The sequence below is a fragment of the Festucalex cinctus genome, chromosome 11 (genome assembly GCF_051991245.1).
Source record: "Festucalex cinctus isolate MCC-2025b chromosome 11, RoL_Fcin_1.0, whole genome shotgun sequence".
Classification (NCBI taxonomy): Eukaryota; Metazoa; Chordata; class Actinopteri; order Syngnathiformes; family Syngnathidae; genus Festucalex; species Festucalex cinctus.
The window spans coordinates 4,464,829-4,484,283 of NC_135421.1; the positions used below are offsets into that span (position 1 = coordinate 4,464,829).

At 39.9% G+C, this 19,455-nt stretch overlaps 2 protein-coding genes across 5 annotated transcripts in view; one reads left to right on the plus strand and one right to left on the minus strand.

Moving 5' to 3' along the window:
* Positions 1-19,455, plus strand: part of wdr4 (WD repeat domain 4) — a 31,788-nt gene that overhangs the window by 10,644 nt on the left and 1,689 nt on the right. For 3 of the 4 annotated variants that reach the window (XM_077535869.1, XM_077535871.1, XM_077535870.1), the window contains 4 exons: positions 11,321-11,431; positions 15,141-15,205; positions 16,663-16,852; positions 17,347-17,416. In XM_077535869.1, coding sequence (XP_077391995.1) covers positions 11,321-11,431; positions 15,141-15,205; positions 16,663-16,852; positions 17,347-17,416 — 436 coding nt within the window. The remainder of the gene's footprint in view (positions 1-11,320; positions 11,432-15,140; positions 15,206-16,662; positions 16,853-17,346; positions 17,417-19,455) is intronic. The other variant, XM_077535872.1, reaches the window with a different exon arrangement.
* LOC144030004 (interferon alpha/beta receptor 2-like) overlaps positions 12,386-19,455 on the minus strand; it is a 330,835-nt gene continuing 323,765 nt past the window's right edge. Inside the window, exon 7 of the mRNA XM_077535868.1 lies at positions 12,386-12,521. Coding sequence (XP_077391994.1) covers positions 12,466-12,521 — 56 coding nt within the window. The 3' untranslated portion in view covers positions 12,386-12,465. The remainder of the gene's footprint in view (positions 12,522-19,455) is intronic.

Genomic DNA, 19,455 nt, shown 5'->3' on the forward strand with positions numbered 1-19,455 from the left:
CTTTATTAATGCTGTGGGGGAAATTGGCAATACAGTAGCTTGCAAAATTATTCGCACCGCTTGCCATTTTCCACATTTTGTCTCTTTCGCCATAAAAAAAAAGTAAACCGGTATCTACCTGTTCCATTTAATGTGATACACAAAGACAGAAGTAGCACAATTATGTGAGAGAGAAAATGACACTGATTTTCTTTTTCTTTTTTTCCCCAAATAACAGAAAATTGTCGCATGCAAAATAATTTCTTTCCTCTGATGAACAGAAATATTCTCCAATTGAACTCCATATCTTCAGAAATAACCTAATTATTAAATATGTATGTGTACAAGCTAATTACACTCATCAACGGCAAATTTTAATCAGATGGCTTTGTTTCCCTAAATGTATATTGATATTGATTTTAAAAAATGTCTTAACTTTTTTTTTTTTCGAGAAAATCGGGTTTTTTGAGACATTTTCATTTTTAGGGCCCGAGCAGCGACCGCTTTAGGCCCTTTAAAATTTAATTTGTCCAGAAAGACAAAATGCTTAATAACTCCCATGTACAAGCTCCAAAAAATCTCAAACTTCTCATGCAACTTAATAGTCACGGCCTGAAAACATCTATATCATAAAATTCACATATACATATAGCGCCACCTAGTGGTGACAATAAATGTGATAATTTACATTTTTAGCTACTGTGCCGAGCTCGTTGAAGGGATCCAGTTGAAAATTGGTCAGAAAAGCCTTAAGATGTTGATCATGCCCCACACTGAATATTGTAACTTTTCACCATAGGGTGTGGCCGTTACGGTGCCGCAAAGTCTGAAGATTTTTTGTGACAATAAAAGTTGCTTTAACTTGACCCAGATGATCCAACCTTCTTAAAATTTCACACATTTGATGAGAGTCCAGCCCTTAAGACTTCTACAAAGTTATATTTCATCTTACTAATAGCGCCATCTAGTGGCAATTTTTTTTCTTACCAATTTTCTTCAACGTTTATCTCCAACCACGTTAACTGGACCCCTCTCATATTTGCTCAGATGAGGGTTTCGGCCTTCATGATGTCACAACACGAAGTTTGTGAGTTTTCGCGAATCGCTGTGGGCGTGGCTAAGCGCTGTTTGCCAAGAAAACAACGCCAGTTTTAAGGGTCTAAACATGCACAGAAACTCATGAAACTTGGCACACACATCTGGCATGGTAAAATGAGCAATATTGTATTGTTGATTGTGCTATTTTTACAAAAATGACTCAATAGCGCCCCCCTAGAAATGTTTAATGAACCAGCCGCGGTTGTACGTTTAAGCAAGATCTTTGGAAATTCTTCGGTGTATGAGGGAGCCCAAGACCTACAAAAAAAGTCTCTTGGACCCATATGCTAAAATGAACAGGAAGTGAGCTACGAATTTTTGAATGTCCCATTTTTGACGATTTTTGCACATTTACAGGGGGCATACTTTTGCCCACTTCTCCTACACGTTTCATCCGACTGAGTTAAGACTTGACCTGGACCATGTCAAGACCTGAGCCAACGACAGGGGGAAAAATCTTGACTCTTCAAAATACTATATGATGAGGGCGGGGCATCAAAATTTGTGTTTCGCAATGGAAAAGGATATGCTTAATAACTGCCCGGTTCATGCCCCCAAAAATCCCAAACTTGACATGTATGTTTATAGTCAAGGCCTGAAGGTATCTCTATGACAACATTCAGTTATATATGCAGCGCCACCTAGCCCTTGAGGCAGAAAAAAAAATACCCCACTTCCGGTATTTTTACAAAAATTGTAAACTCATTTTCAGTGTGATAACTAAGTAATTTATGAATATTCTTTTACTTTCCACCATTCAAAATGTTCACTGGCATCAGACCTATCCAAACATACGTATTTTTTATTTAGTTTTATTTATTTTTGATAGCCTCTATGGACGTTAAAAGCAGTATCGTGAATGAAGGATATGCTTAATAACTCCCCGGTACATGCTTCAAAAAATCCCAAACTTGACATGTATATTTATAGTCAAGGCCTGAAGATAACTCTATCACAAAATTCAGTTATAAATACAGCGCCACCTAGTCCTTGAAGCATAAAAAAAAAAACAACAACCCCACTTACGCTATTTTGTACAAAATTTGTGAACTCATTGTAAATGTTATAACTAAGTCATTTATGAATATTCTTTTACTTTCCACTACTCAAGATGTTCACTGGTATCAGACCGATCCAAACATATGTACTTTTTAATTTTGTTTTATTTATTTTTGATAACCTCTATGGACAATAAAAGCAACATCGTGCAATGAGTACGAGCGATGATGGGTATATATACTTTTGCAAAAAATACCAATCAGGTCAACTCATTCCCTAAAAATAAAAAAGGACGCTGATTTTTGCAGATCTTAAAAATCTCCAAAACCTATTGAGCTTGACACACACATCACACCTGTCAAAAAAAAAATCCACATGTAAAGGTTTATCATGCCATGTTCAAAGAAATTTTGCTCCTAATGTGCCAGTACCCCAATGTGCGAGTACCCCAATGTGGAAGTACCCCAACGTGGCCCGGGCTGCGAGGGCCCTTTATAGCTGCTCGCAGCTCTAGTTTGTTTTTTAGTTTGACCTATAAAAGCTTGCGCAATGCGATTTTGCGATGTGTTGTAATTTATAGCTACAGTATGATTGTTATAATTTTATCGATCTGGTGCCTGAACGGTATTCTAATCGGCACTTTTTTTTCTTACAAAAAGAAAAAACAAATTTTTTAAATATAAATTAACATGCCTTGCAACTGCAACAATAGTAATGTAAAATAAATCTAAACAAATGTTAACAGAAAATAAATGTTTTGAACAAATTATGACGTTAAATACAGGGCGATTCAAAAAGAATTACCATATTTCATGATCAAATATTCTATGCAGGAAAAATAACAAAAAATAACACTTATAATAAAAGTATTCTCCTAACACTCAAGTTTTATTTCACATGTTAGAAGTGCTCAGTATGGCCTCCCCTTGTAGCACAAACAATATCAATAGGCAAGGCAAGGCAAGTTTATTTGTATTGCACATTTCATACACAAGGCAACTCAATGTGCTTTACACAAGGAAAGACAACACAAGCATCAAGAAACAGTAGTTAACATTCAGAGGAAGAAAAATAAATTAAAAAAGGTTTCAAAATTTACTAAAAAGAACATACAATAACAATCTCAAAACATTATTCAACAAACATTAAAACATTTAACGTAAGTAAGTTTAAAATAATATTAAAAAAAAAATAAAACACTTAATTAAAGCTGTTTAAAAGTCCCTAATCAAAGGTATAAGAAAAAAGCAAAGTTTTTAACCTGGATTTAAAAGCATTTATACTCGGGGCTGACTTCACTTCTGTTGGCAGCCTATTCCATCTGTGTGCAGCATAATAGCTAAATGCAGCTTCACCATGTTTGCTTCGAACTCTGGGTTCCACTAGTTGGCCCAAGTCTGTAGATCTCAGAGCCCTGCTGGGTTTGTACTCAATCAGCATTTCTTGGATATATTCAGGACCCAAACCATTTAGTGATTTATAGACGAGTAGCAGAACTTTAAAATCTATTCTACAGCTGACAGGGAGCCAGTGTAAATCCTTAAGTACTGGAGTAATATGTTCTGATCTCTTTGTTTTGGTCAGAACTCGAGCAGCAGCGTTCTGAATGAGCTGCAATTGTCTCATGTTCTTTTGAGAGAGTCCAGTCAGAAGACCATTACAGTAATCTAGTCTGCTGGAGATAAAAGCATGGATAAGCATCTCTTCGTCAGCTTGAAGCATGCAGTCCTTCAGTCTGGATATGTTTTTCAGCTGGTAAAAGGCTGTTTTAGTGATGAATTTAATATGATTGCTAAAGGTCAGGTCTGAGTCTATTAGTACCCTAAGATTTCGAACTTGGTCTTTAGTTTCTAAAGACAGTGACTCAAGCTGTTTTTTTTAACAGCAATCCTCTTTTCTTTATTGCCGAAAACAATGAGCTCCGTTTTGTTTTCGCTTCGGTGAAGGAAATTTTGGTTCATCCAGTTGTTAATTTGCTCTAGAGAATGACACAATACGTTAATAGAACTGCTGTCATTTGGGGACATTGAAATATACAGTTGTGTGTCATCTGCATAACTATGATAGTCAACATCAGCATTCTGAAGCATTTGACCCAAAGGTAACATATACAGACTGAACAACAGGGTCCAAGGACTGACCCTTGAGGGACCCCACATGTCATGGCCTTTCGATCAGATTCAAAATTTCTAATCGTCACAAAGTAACACCTTTCCTCCAAATAGGACCTGAACCATTTAAGGACTGTTCCATTTAACCCCACCCAAGTTTCCAGCCCGTCTAACAGTGTATTATGATCAATCGTGTCAAATGCTGCACTGAGGTCCAACAAGACGAGCACCGATACCTTCCCTGCATCAGTGCTCAATCTTATATCGTTGAGTACTTTAATCAGAGTTGTTTCTGTACTGTGATGAGGTCGGAAACCTGACTGGAATTTATCCAAAAGTCCGTTTAAGCTCAAGAAATTGCTGAGTTGATTAAAAACCACTTTTTCAACTATTTTAGTTACGAAGGGAAGGTTTGCGATTAGTCTATAATTTGCTAGCAGGGAGACATCCAGTGTTCTTTTTTTTTTTTTAGAATGGGCTTGACGGCGGCTACTTTCAAAGATTTAGAGATTTAGTACTATAGTACGACTATACTATACTATATGAGAATTCTTCCCAAATACGTTGAAGCACATCAGGATCAATTGAATTGATCGCTGTTGTTATTCGATGTTTTGAGTTTTCCAGGTCAGTTGGTAATGGCGGAACAAATACTTTATCTTTTACAAACCTCAAGAGGAAAAAAAAAAAAAATCACAAACTGTGAGGTCAGGAGAACTAGGAGGCCAAGCACAAAGAGCATTTTTTCTGCTGTCGCTACCAGACGCATCAGTCTGTCAGTGTCACGTGAAATCTGATCTTTCAAACACCCATTGCCTAATTCTGACTCAAACATTTAACTTAAGAAGTATTTGATCATGGAATAGGGTCATTCTTTTTGAATCACCCTATATATAAACAATAGTGCAGAAAGAAAAAGTGGTGGAAATGAACAAGAACAGAGTAGAACAAAGCAGTTAAAGGATTATGGTATTTTAAGCACTTCCTCAGTTAACTATAGGCCAATTTATTATTAAATCTTAACTTTGAAAATTGACACCATGGTGATGTAATTTCTTATGAAATATGAGTTTTTTTGGTGGCTATTTTTCTAACCCGGAAGTAAGACACCCAGTTCAGTCAAACCCCCACCTCTCCTCGTGTGGCTGCCACGCCCTGTCAAGACTCTATCGGTGACCCGGCACGATCGGTGACACGCATGCGCAGACGATCCCGCCATCTTAGATCGGCAACTACGGCAACAACTCTAGAACAAATACCTTTATATGCGTACGCGCTCTATCGCGCAGGCATATAAAGGTTCTTTTGTATTTTGTTCAAGTGAAGTTGCCGTAGTTGCTGATCCAAGATGGCGGGATCTTCTGCGCATGCGTGTCACCGATCGTACCGGGTCTTGACACGCCCTTCTCATCCACCCACAAAACTCTCGGGAAACTGAGCCTGCAGGGGGCCTCGCAGTGAGCGCTGCGCTTGCGCACTCCTCCGTGTGACGCCTAGTAAACAGCTTGTTTGCTAGGAAGGGAATGGAAAAAGAAAAAAAAAAAACACTGGGTGGGACATGAACCCCCGCCTTCCTGCTTATAGGGTGGCTCCAATAACCACTACACCATGGAGTCATGCCAGCTCCGGCAAAAGGGTCCGCATGTCGGCAGGCTCAATCGAGAGAAATGGACGATATTAGACGGAGATTTCTACACAAATAGCCTCCTTGGGGTCTCTAGTTTCATTTCCAAGCACCAAAATGTCGAAATTGTAAGAGAAGTGTGTGAAAATAAGCAATTATTAGACGGTATGCCTCGTAACTAGGGGGCGTGTTTTTAGCCTAGCTGCTTGCTAGACCCGCGTCTTGTCCAACTGTTTAAAAACAACCCGGATTTCCTAGCCTCAAACGTAATTCACAAATGATTTATCTAAATATTGTGAGGATGTTTTCCCCATTAAATAAAAAGATTCAACTCAAAATGTCAAATGTAGTCCTTTTAGAATGTAGGAACACAACAGTACAATATAAAACAGGGCACCTTCTTATATTATACATTTATCATAAGCATGTATCCTGCCTTATATTGCACATAAAGTTGCATTCCTAAAATCTAAGGGGCCCTATTTGACATTCTGAGATAAATGCTTTTATTTATTTAATAGGAAAAAGTGTTTTGTAAAGAAAATGAAGATGACCTAATTATCTTTTTTTCCTTTTAAAGAAAAAGGCCTCAAACTGCAATTTAAGACGCACACTCTTCTACATGGAGAATTTATGACAAACTAGCCTATATTCATATCATTGAAAAAGATGGGAAAAAAGAAATCAAAGCCACAGTACTTTAAACATACCCAGCTGTGCACTCACTGCTAGCAACTAGCTACTAGCCGCTAACACCGGAGACTTGTGCCAAATCACACAATGACGGCGTAATTAACTAGCGGTTTCTTAGCGCCCTAAATCAGCAATTGAATAATAATAAATTGTTGCTTTTAATTTGAGGTGCTCAACTTACTGAAGGACTCGTTTCACTCGTAGTCGCCAAAATGCTTACAAGGTCATACATTCTACTTTAAATGATCTATGAGGTTTTTCAAGTTCCTCTACTGCCATCATAGTGAATGTGGACTGATCTTGTTGCCGGTGGAACCGTATGTCCAATTCACTTCCGCTCTCGACATTGTAGAAGTCAAAGTATCTCCACACGTCTGTTTTTAAATCTCACGGCGATGTGAGCGGTGGTCATCCATGTTTGTTTTCGTCTGTGTGTGCCGCATATGTGCGCTTCCCAAAGTGTCCCGGAGATGACGGGTACAGCGCTTCTGAGTTCCACAATATTTTGAAGATTCTGTATTACCTTTATTAACCATTTTAATAATCGAACACGGCCCACAGTGGATGGCTCAAATGCGGAGCATGAATTTCACCCCACTTAGGTGGTGTGATGATCAAAAGCAGCACTAAATGACTGCCATCTTGTTTTTGCGCGGGTGAGTAAATGTGATTCAGAATCATTCTCTTTTCAACTCAGATGTACACAAACCTACCACTGGCGTCACGTTACAAGCTAGCTGGCTAACTGTTACTTTACCTGCTATTTTCTACATGTTGCTCGGTTAACCATTCTCAGAGGTCTAACGAGACACCATTGAAACCATGGCTAAAGAAAACCACTCGTCGCGATAGCTAACGTAGCTAGCATTGCTAAAAACAAAGACACGGCCACCTAGCATGGACACACAAGCTGTAGAAAAAAACTGCACATAGTACTATCACGGTTAGCTATGTTTCCAGTAATATCACACCGGCCTGTTGAGAGTTTTATTCAGCTATGTAAGTATTTTCATTACTGTAGCCTTATCTTTCACGAAGTGATCACTACATATACGAGCGTTGTCCGACTCCGCTCCTCCAGATTTCAGACGGACGTTTTTAATCCAGGTCTGCCATCTTCTTTCTGTATTTTTATTTTAGTTTTTTTTTTATTTTCGCCTTTATGGGTTACTACTTTCGGGCCACGAAAGTAGCTTTTATTTTTTTCTTGATTAGACACAAAACTTGACATTTTCTCAGCTTTTTCCTATGGGGAAATGACTTACTGTCCCCCACCTGAGGTTGGGCCGCTTGTCGTGATGTCACATGAAACTAGGGCTGAGCGATATATCGATATAAAAATTACATCGATATATTTTTAAACGGGATATGGAATTAGGCCATATCGTCTATATCAATATAGCGCTGTGTGCTGCGTCTACTGCACCCTTTGCCCCGTCCTGCCCCGCATCCCTCCTCTTTCGTGCACAGGAGGTGGGAGGGGGGGACACTTCATACTTTTGAAGTACTCATGCAAATCGCGGTAAAAAAAAAAAAGAGGGAGCACGGGCAGGTCGACACTTCGTACTTGTGTGTGAAGCACACTTCTCCTTCACTCTCTACTTCTCCTCTTCTCCAACACGCAAAGCACAGCAGAAGAATTGGTTGTACACAGTAGGCAACAAGCGACAGCGAATTACGTATCGCATCGCCTCACATGTCAAAAAAATTGTTGGAAATTGTGCGTGAAGTGTCATATAAAACTGGATGATGAGACCCTGCTAAAATTAGATCCTCCCATTTTGCTGTGTATCGCACTGTCTAGCATGCCCCGCGTTCATTGGCTCATCAATGAAACCTTCGCTGATTGGTTGAAGCCTCGGCGACGGGACAAAAGTTGAACGTCATGGTTCATTTATTTTTTATTTTTTTTTATTGTTTAATGCCTTTATTAATTACAAGATCAAAAAGCACCCAAATCAAACTGAGCACATAGAACAGAACCGTGCTGTCGCGACGTTTCAACTCTCTAGTATCGCGTCACGGATCTACGCACCCACGTCTACGTGTACGCGCGCGATTTTTCACATGCACGAACGTCGCGTGTCGCCGAGGGAGAGGAGCGGAGGCGATTCTCGCCTTGTCGCCTTCCTTCCATAGGAAATGAATTGAGAGCGAGTTAAACCTAATTTATGTCTAATTTATGACCATGTGATCTACTGCGTTCATGAATTTTAAGTGCCGCGTCGCTCGTGGCCGGCTGCGGTGCACACGTCGCCAATCCTTGAACGCCGTTGATGGCGGGGCGTAGCTCGCTTCTGATCGGTCCGTTCGAGAGCGTTTTTTTTTTTTTTTTTTCTCTCTCTCTCTCTCCCCGCCCCCCGCCCAGATAGTTTCCGTGAAGGCAATTGGCGGCGCAAATTGACTTCCTGCAAATTGGCAATAATTAATTGCCACGGTGATGAACTTACTCTCCCTCCGGCTTTGTTTCGTGTTTCTGAATTAAATTGAACTTCCTGAATCCGTCATAAAATGCAGAGGAATCGCCACTCTGTGGCGTCCCAGCCATAGCAACAGCGGGACTTGGTGTGAAACTCCAGCAGACACAGATGTGTATTGCGCACAAGTCGGAAGGCAAACGCACGAGCGGAGCCACGCCGTAACGCCTCCGCGCGAGCCTCTCGCAGAAGCATACTGAGGCCTTTACGTCTCCTCCCATGTGGCGAGCCCGTGAGCCAGCGAGCAGCGGTGCGCATGAATGGCTAGCAACAAGCTACACTACACTCGCTACACTGAGGAGAGCGATAGACAAGTGCAAGTGAGGGGGAGAAGCATAACAAATACTTTTCACCATCTAAACAGTGCCACAAATTTAAGTATAAAGGGTGTGTATAAAGGACATGCTGCAGGAGCTCCAGTCGTAAACCGACATTTACGGCCTCAGTATACTTCTGCTTGAGGCTCACGCGGAGACGTCACGGCGGAGCTCCGCTCCTGCATTTGCCTTCCAAGTTGTGCGCAGTACACATCGGTGTCTGCTGGAGTTTCACACCAAGTCCCGCTGTCGCTATAGCTGGGACGCCACAGTGTGGAGAGTCCGCTGCATTTTATGACAAATTCAGGAAGTTCAATTTAATTCAGAATCGTGAAACAAAGCCAGGGGGAGAGTAAGTTCATCACAGTGGCAATTAATTATTGCCAATTTGCACCGGTGTCAGCCGTAAACTCGCCAAAACACAACAGCCACGCACTTTGCGAACACGTTTTTTTTTTTTTTTTTTTTTTTTTTTTTTTTTTAAGTTGTTGTTGTTTTCCGCCTCTCGTCCCAGGCACATATCCACATGCACAGCCGTGGTCTCCGAGCAGGAAGTCGATTTGCGTCGGCAAAAAAACAGTTGCCTTCACGGAAACTATCTGGGCGGGGGTGGGGAGAGAGGAAAAAAAAAAAAAGAAGCCAAGTACGCCATCGAACGGACCAATCACGAGCGAGCTACGCCCCGCCATCTATGGCGTGCAAGGATTGGCGCCATGTGCACCGCGGCCACGAGCTACGCGGCACTTAAAATTCATGGCTCGCGCTGATCATGTGATTTACGCTGGTCATCAATGCGAGAGCAAACGTGAAGGCATAAATTAGGCTTTAGGGTTTGTCATATTTTGTGCTTTTGTAATGATCCTTATTTACATCTGTGGATTTCTCAGAAAGTGGAAGAAATTCTGTAATTTTATTTCAGTAAACCATTTATTGTTATCAGTGTATATGTGTGTACTTTTCTCGTGAATAGAGCTCAGAAAAAGATCACCAGTGATTATAGTTTATAGAATATTTTTAAGATATATTTTTATTTAACTGTGCACCTACAGTCAGAGCTTTAATTTAAAAATGGTTACACAGCATTTATATTTTATTTGAACAACTGAGCATTTTTCATGAACCAGGTGAAGAAACCTGTTTATTATTTATTCATTTGATTTAGCCCCTAGTCAATGAAATATCCGGTTTCAATCACTTGCAGCGGGAAAAAAAAGTGTGTGTGTGTGTGTGTGTGTATATATATATATATATATATATATATATATATATATATATATATATATATATATATATATATATCGGGATGTATATCGATATTTAGCCAAAATATATCGGGATATGAGTTTTGGTCCATATCGCCCAGCCCTACATGAAACCCACCTCTTCTGGACGCTTTGGCTCTTTGGTTTGGTTCGTGTATTCCTCATCACACTTACCTCTTCGAGGAGTCATAATAAGCCACTTGCACTATAACTGTTTACATGGTATGCCCAATAAAACCTGAAAATATGTAGAGTAATTGTGTGATATCTGTTTAATCAGCCAGTGTTTGTCTATTCTTGTGACTTAGATGAACATCAGAATTCCAGGTAATTCCAAAAGGTTCACATAACTTTTCTTGCAACTGTATGGACCCCTTCATGGCCTACGTCACGATGACGTCACGGTGTTTACTGGAGGCAAAAACAACCGCTGGAGGCAATGAAGTGCAGCTAGAAGTAAACAACGCTGGGTGTCTGTTTATTCTATTCTATTTTGATCAGTTTACTCACATATTTACGCAAATGGCCGTTTTCCGCATCCTTTCCGACGTGAACTTTCTTTGAAAATATGCTGACCGGTGTTAGAACCACACACCACTGAGGGGTTTTTGCCTCCAGCTAAGCCCAGCCCATTAAATTGCGTCACATTGTTTGCAAACTTTGAAGGGGTCTATACATATGTTAAGAACAAGATAATGCTAAAGAAAAGTATGAAGAAGTCTGACTTTCTCTGCTATTAAAATGTTTTTGTGTTCTGTAGGATGGGACACTGAAGCTGTGGGAATATGGAACTGGTCAGATGCTCCAAAGTTGGGACTTGAATAACCTGGAAGAAACACAAGATTGGACACCGAGATTGGAGAATGAAGGGGTAACTGTTCTTTAAGTCCTTAGCATGAGTGTCATACTCAGATCACTAGGGTTGGGCATCGTTAGGGCTGGGTTACACGATTATATTTGTAATCGATAAATCTAGAAAATAGTTTTTCGATGCATCGATGAATCTAACGATTCACTTTTAAATGCGATTCGATTCGATTCCGATTCGATTATCGATTATCTCCCTATAATTTGACCTCTATAGCAATTAATGCTAATTTATCTCAATGAGTAAAACACAATTTTCTTCTTTCCAATATATTTTTATTCAAGTTCAAAAATTAATTTTATTGAATACGACAAAGTGCACACAGCTCTAGTGCAATGGAATCCTACAATAAAGAAATAATAAAATAAAGCTCTTTTAATAACTAAAACTGCAAAACCCACAAGCTGAACCAAAATCTTATCAACATTAAATAAATAAATAAATATATATATATATTTGACGGCTGCAATTTTCAAAACAACACAGCTCCACCACCACTCTCACGCTTTTTGTGTGCATCTGCTCAGGTGTGTGTGTGTTGTAGTCATGTGTTGTGTTGGAGTGGATGTTCGCATCTCAACATGCCTCTTTTTTTTTGTTGACTATATTTCCAGTCACTGAAAGAAAGCCTTTCATATGGTGTGGATGTTGCTTGTTTATTAATAGACAGAAATTTAAAAAAAAAAAAATAAAAAGTTTAAGTGTATTTGAAGAGTGTGTGTCTGTGTCAATTAAAAAAAAAAGTGTCAGCAACAAGTGAGTGTGTGAGGCAGTGGGTACATGTTCTGTGTGCGAGGCTGGAGCACAAGTTACGTGGTGCAGTTTGGATGAATGACGGGGTTACTCATTGCCAACAATGAAAGAAAAAAAAGTTGAAAACTTACGATGTCTGCTCCACACAAGACGCTCCTGGGTGCCTCCTCTTAATCGCGGTTGTACTTTTATGGTATGCCAAGTACTTTGCATTTTTAGGTGTAAAGTACTCCCACACTTCGGACGTCTTATTACGAGGTCGCTTCTTCTCCCCGGACTCGCTGCTACTCGATGCTGCGGTCGCTGCTATTTTTTGATTCAATAACTGTATCCCGTCGCGCTGCGCACATCGAAAGAAATAAAATAGGCAATTCCGCTTCTCAGCTTCTGCGTCATCTATTAGAAACAATAGACACATCATTGTATTGTGTCATTGCTAGCTTGCTTCACACTTCGACAATTTAAAAAAAATACAAATAAAATAAAATAAAAAAACTCCACACGGTACACGTAGCTTGCTTGTCATGTCTTCCGGGTATCCACAAACCACAAGGATCGTTGCCCTCCATTGCTATAATTGTGCACAATATACATGCATTGTACGTTCTGTTTTTTATTTTTTATTTTTTTTATTTTTTTTTTTGTTTTTTTTGCACTGTGTGTTTTGTCTGCAAGGCAAAGTATATTTGGTGGCCTAGACATTGCGCGATGGCGCCAAAAGTGACGCATCGACGTGCATTTATTGCGTCGACGTATTTTTTTGTTGTCCCAGCCCTAGGCATCGTTAATTTGAATGATTCCAGTTCCTTGTGTCGATTCCGGTTCCAAATAAATTGACCTTTCGCAAAAGCCTCGGCCACCTCAGTTCACGCTTCCGTGAAACGTCCGACATTCTACTGAACACTTATAATGGAAATTAATGTACCGGAGCTTGTCAGTGAGTGATTTTTGAGTAATGCAAGCGCAATATCGTCCAGGTAGAGGCTTCTACTCAACAGATGGAGATGAATTTGTTTACCTGCCAGTTGAGTAGAAGCACCTGTGGCTAATGCCTGTTTCAGGGTTCTTACTTTCTGGACCTGGATTCCCCAGTCCTGAACCTCGCAGTATAGCAGATCGGCTCACCAGCACAGACAGCTTTGACTACAGTCTATTTTGCTGGCTGATGAACAGATAGATCACAGAAAGTGAACGCTAATGGTGTTTTATCAGATGTCCTCCACTTATATTATCTTGGATGAGATGTGTTCTCTCACCGCTTGTATTTGTTTTATATACAAACAAGTGGGACGGATTCATAATCAGATTTGCAGATGTTTCTGTAATTATCACTTAAATGCTGATGCAGATCATGGTCATGTGGTCAGTGCTTTTTGCAATTGGTATGATCATTCCTCATTTAAAATAAGTGTAAAACAAACAAAAAAATACTGATTGCTTTTATAAGGAAGTCTCCTCTCCCCCCGTACTTATCCTCCGTCCTTGTTTTAATGTTGACTGAAACGTTTTTTATGAAATGTCTTATTCTTGTTTAATTGACATTTGATTAACAACATTTTCATTTATCTGCTGGTTCTCGAGGCCACAGTCCTGCAGGTTTTGGAGGTTTCCCTCTTCCAACACAAGCTGATTCCAAACAGCAGGCTCGTTATCAGGCTTATGCAGAACTTGTTGATGAGCTGATCATCTATAAGCTGTGTTGGAGAAGGGAAACATCCAAAACCTACAGGACTCCGGCCCTCAAGGACGGAGTCTGCCCATCATGTTTGTATTATCTTCTTATGTTGACTGCTCGATGTAAAGCATTTGTCCCTTGGTGATGATTAAGTTGACCTTGAGATGGGAGAGCTCGCCTCGGAGTCCCCGGACTCTTGATTCCTCAAAGAAAGGCCTTTTGGTGGAATTTCGGAGTTCTTCGAAGTATTCTCCCCTCCAACACAGTGTCCAGGGTCGAGGTCAGCAGCACCCCATCTCCACATTAGCGACACCATATGTTTTGGGAGGGCCGGCATTTTCCCCAACATCTGAGCAAACACACCACCACGTGGTGATCAGTTCAGTCAGTTCTGCCCCTCTCTTGTGTCCAAGAAATCCGGCCGCAAATCCGATTAAACAACCATATAGATTTCTAAACATGGTGTTTGTTATGGACAATCCGTGACAGAAACAGAAGCTCAATAACAGAACACAAGTCCGGGTCAATCATGGGGGCCGCTTCTCCCAGCCACGCCCTTCCAGGTCTCACCGTTACCCACGTGAGCATTGAAATTCCCCAGGAGAACCATTTTGTTTGGCGCCGAGAATAATTATGCCCACTTCTACTCTCAGCGCCTTTCACCGTGTTCAACTCCAGAGTGAAAGAGAATCAAACCCCCCCCCAAGCTGTGTGTGTGGAGGCCAGCCCGACTATATCTTCTCAACTTAGCACATCAACTTGGGATTCCTTCCCTGCCAGAGGTGTGACAGTAGATAGAGCCAGGCTGGCATCAGATCGCCAACTCGCATTGTACCTGATTCCTTTGGGCCCTCCCACAAGTGGTGAGCCCTGAGCAAGCAATAGATTTTTATTACATTTGTGTCGCTTATAATGTTTTACTGCTTACACTAACATTTCCAATTCTGTTACTTCAAACTTCATCTTTTGCTTGCAGTGCCTTTGCCCAAATTTCCAAGGTGAAAAACATCTGATCTACCTGAATCGCAAAGCCCTCTTAAATACGGCAGTTTTCACCACTTTCCTACATCGCGTACAATATGATCAAATCAGGCCCTCTGTCTTCCGACTGGTATGGGAATGCTCTTGGAATAGCTAGACGAAGTGGCAGGGGGAGAGGCTATTTAGGCTGCTCCCCCCGCGACACCATCTCATTAAGTGGAAGAAGATGGATTGGATGGATTATAATTGGTATGAAGAAAGAGCACACTAGAGTCTAATCTGATGTTTTTATTTAATTCTCAGAAAGTCACTGTTTGCCACATATCCAGCTCCCCTGATGGGTGTCACATAGCTGTGCAGTGTGACAGGTGAGTGCACTTCCCTCTTAGTAAAAGTCTGAATAGTATTTCTCTGAAATAAATCGTCACAGCCTTTTTACACTTTATATATTCCACTTATTCACTATTTACTTTACCTAGCCCCTTTTCAATTTCAACTCATGCTGGTACTGTACAGTGAAACCTTGTGCAAATGTTTTTTTCCCCCCATGATTCCGATGGATGGTCAACTTGTTCATTAGGGGTGTTAAAAAAAAATCGATTCGGCGATATATCGCGATACTACATCGCGCGATTCTCGAATCGATTCAATAATCGGCAAAATCGATTTTTTATTTTTTTTATTTTTTTTAGGATTCACACCTTAAGCATGGAAAAATGTTATATGAACGGAACATTAAGCCTTAATATTTTATTTCAATGCTGTTCAAACATGAAACAAATTACAACCTCTATAAGACTGAAATTTCAGATAAATAAATAATACATTTTCATATAAATCTTACACTCTACAAGCCTACTGATTAGTATTTTCTAAATTTGAATGAAAAAAAATCGCAACGATCGACTTATAAATTCGTATCGGGATTAATCGGTATCGAATCGTGACCTGTGAATCGTGATACGAATCGAATCGTCAGGTACTAGGCAATTCACACCCCTATTGTTCATATTTCAAAACATGTTTTTAATTAGTCATGTATGCATTTTTCATGTGCTCCCATTTCTCATGAGTTGAACTCAGATTTTCTGTAAGTATTTCTATGTACCAAAAAAAAGCATTTTATAGTCTGCTTTCAATGATGATGATGGCAACGTGTGATGTGAGTTTGGGGTTTGGTACGTGTGTGATAATCCCAGTATGTACTGACCATGTTTCCGGTGGGGGCTCGTTTGCATGCAGCAGCATCGATCAAAAACAGATTCGCTCGTAGAAGGTGGCTAAAGCTGATCTAAAGAAAAAGGCTTGGAACAGCCTCGGGTTTCGGGCATTTGACACTTTAGCACCAACGCGAAATCCTCTGAGGTGAAATGCTACTGTAGACTTGCGTTCTGCCCTTTCCTGATAATTAAATCTGGTCTTTAATGTCGCTGAATCGCTCGAATCCACTTCTGGTTTAGTTCCATGTCTCAGGGAAACAAATGAAATAAGGCTGCGTTAATAAAGTTTAAAACGCAGGAAGAGCATCCCAGTACGATACAATGGCTTTTATTTTTCGCCCGCGACATGGTACCAGTCGCTGTGAACAACACCGGAATTTAATGCGCACAACGATCGCTTCCGGGTTTTGTGAAAAAGGTCTATGCCTCCTGCATTACCAGCCAAATTGGCTAGTAAATATTTTTGACCAACTGCCAAAATAAATTTTAACCCGCATTTAGCGGGTTGGTGGGTGTTAATGTAGAGACCTGGATGTACATTATTTACTTGGTTTGGTTAATGGATCACAAAGAACTAATGCTGGTGATGTTTCCTGTTTCCTCAGAGTGTCAACAATTCACTTTTTCATGCTGAACCAGGAGAATAAAGAGAAGGAACTTGTACCACACAGCAGGCTTTCCCTGCCACGCTGCCCTCTTGACATGACCTTTGACTCGGAAGGCCGGCTTTGGGTGCTGATGGATTCCTGTGAAACAATGCTGAAAATCTACGCACTTGAACAAGGCTCTTGGAAGGTGCATATAGCCCTACATGCATTCATGTGTTTTTGACATTTGGCATGAGCGAAGAATGAGATTTGTTTTCATACTAAGAACTTAAGTCTGACTAAATCCACAAAACATACAAAACTTTCCACTGCTGCTACCTTTTCTCATTAGTGTCTGAAATACCGTGTAACTCAAACAAATCTTTTTTTTTTTTACGAAACATCTTGCTGCTATATGAAAAATATTTATGCCCATTGTTTTTTTTGTTTGAGATGTCTGCATTCAGTTTCATCCTAAAAACATAAAATTGTGAAAAGAAAAAAATAAATAAATAAAAAAGACGAAAATGGACCTGTTCTCCACATAGCAGTGACGATATGTTTTGTATAGCCTTGTCTTAATAAAATAAAAAAAAAGTCAGCTGCATGTAAGATAGCTACAGTAAGGCAGAAACTGGTGAGGTTAAAAATTATTCATTGACATTCTCTAATTCTACTTCCATTCATTGCACTTACATCTAGTGTCAAGCTGCTACCAGTGAACTAAAAAGAGTGACTGAAGCTTTCAACCCTCACTGGCAGACACTTGACGGTGAGTCAACAAGCCCATTCATTTACGCAAATTTACAGCTTTGCATAGATTGAAGTGGTAAAAAAAAAAATGTGTACAGGACAACACTCAGAAAGTTGTACAAATCTTTACCATACTAATTTTTGAATTTTCATTATAGTTAGTTTTTATTTCATTTTGAGTTTTATTTTTTTTAATTTAGTTCATTTCTTTTCAGATTGGGTTTGTTAGGTTTTTGTTTTGTTTTTGTTTTTTTTCATTTTAGTTTTTTGAAATTGGTTCATTTTGGTTTAGCTTTTATTATTGTTTAAACAAAAATAATAATAAAAAAAAATCACGGTAAGTATTGTTAAAAAGTAAAAAGTCAACAAAATATTATTTCTAAAACATTTTAAAAACAACCATCCACAAATCAAATGCAGGTAGCGACTACCGGGTCGCAGATTTCAAGTATCTTGTACCGAGTGTCAAAACTTTGAAAGACTGCTGGCGTTATCAGAGCCAGTAGCGCAAAAAGTGGGTATGCAACATATGCGGCGCTGCGCCAAAGCGATGGGACGAAAATTATTTGGAGCATGTCACTGATTATTCCCCCCCCCCGCTCTTCTACTCCTAGCTCAAATATTCATTTGAGTGTTCTTGTTAGCGTTTCGTCCACCAATCATAGTCGCAAATCATTTCGCAAGGCATAATGGGTAATGGTCTTTTTCTTCCTTGGCGATTTTACCGGCCGGTGTTCTTTGAGCGAAAGTAAGAAAAAATATGCTGAATCGATGAGCCATCGTGTCACTACAGTAAGTATTCTATTTTTCGTTCCGACAACATTGTGTAGTATTGTCATTCATATCGCCGATATAGCTCTTGAGCCAAAAGAAAGTTGCGTGTAGTTAGCATTAGCATTGTATTCAACTAGATGTTAACGTGTTTGCTAGCATTGCAAAAACGCCGTGATGCTTCGACTCGAGATGGTGCGTTGTTATGCTCGAACGTACTGTACAGGCATAAATGATCATGTCAGAATCTAAAATATTAACAATATATTTTATATGATGACATGTAAGAAGCATGGTGACACGGAGAATATTTGTGGGGCCTGTTGCTTCATTTTGGTTATAGGTTACTACAAGTAGCGTTACTACAAGAACGCCCCCTTGTGGTCCCAGCTAGACGATATTGCCTCGAGCACGCGCTGCAGCGCCAGTGTTGCCATTTGAAATGTCTTGTGAAGCGTGACAACAGAAAGCTCCCAAAACCACAAAAAATGTGAAAAAGAGGAAAAAGATTACCTGTACTATTCAAAATTATTGATTCTCTATGTAAACCCCCTCAGCCTATTGCAGACGCTTCCCTGCATTGTGAAATAGATTTCTACAGTTTTACATTGATTGCCACAGCTAGGGCTCTCATTTCAAACACCACCTCTGACACCTCTGTTCATGTCCCTGTTTTTTGTGTTAAATTCTTTTGAAGCCATTTTCTTGAGTTTTTTTTTTTTTTTTTTTTTTTGATGTGGCTCCCCATGAATCTGTCCCCTCCTCATTTCTTTAATAAACATATGATGAAGATAAATTTCTGAGTAAATGCACTCCATTTAACATGTTTGCCGAAGTTATTGCTGAAGTTATTTTTGTAGTGGGGTAGGTGTGACTTAAGCCGGCCCCCAAGTGCATCAATGGGCCCCATTTTGGCCACGCCTAACAAATCAGGAAAACTGAACTGATGAGAAACGTTTTTTCTCTATATTGTGTCTGATGAGTGAGTACTACATACTGTAATTCTCAGTCTTTGCCCATGGTTTCAGCAAATATTTTAAATAATTCCTAAAATGAGCTTTGCAGCAATGACACCAACCATCCTCTGGGTGCCCTAATACTGTATCAAAAGAAATGGTTACGAAATTGTACCGTGTTGTACAGTTGCAGTCTCCACGAGGAAGGTCTACTGTTGGCCTAGCATCAAATGATCGGATTTTGGTGGGCGTGGCCAAGTCTCATCATTTCCATGTGCTCCTGCTTACAAACAGAGTTTTCACATCTGCACCTGAAGGAATATTTTCTCAT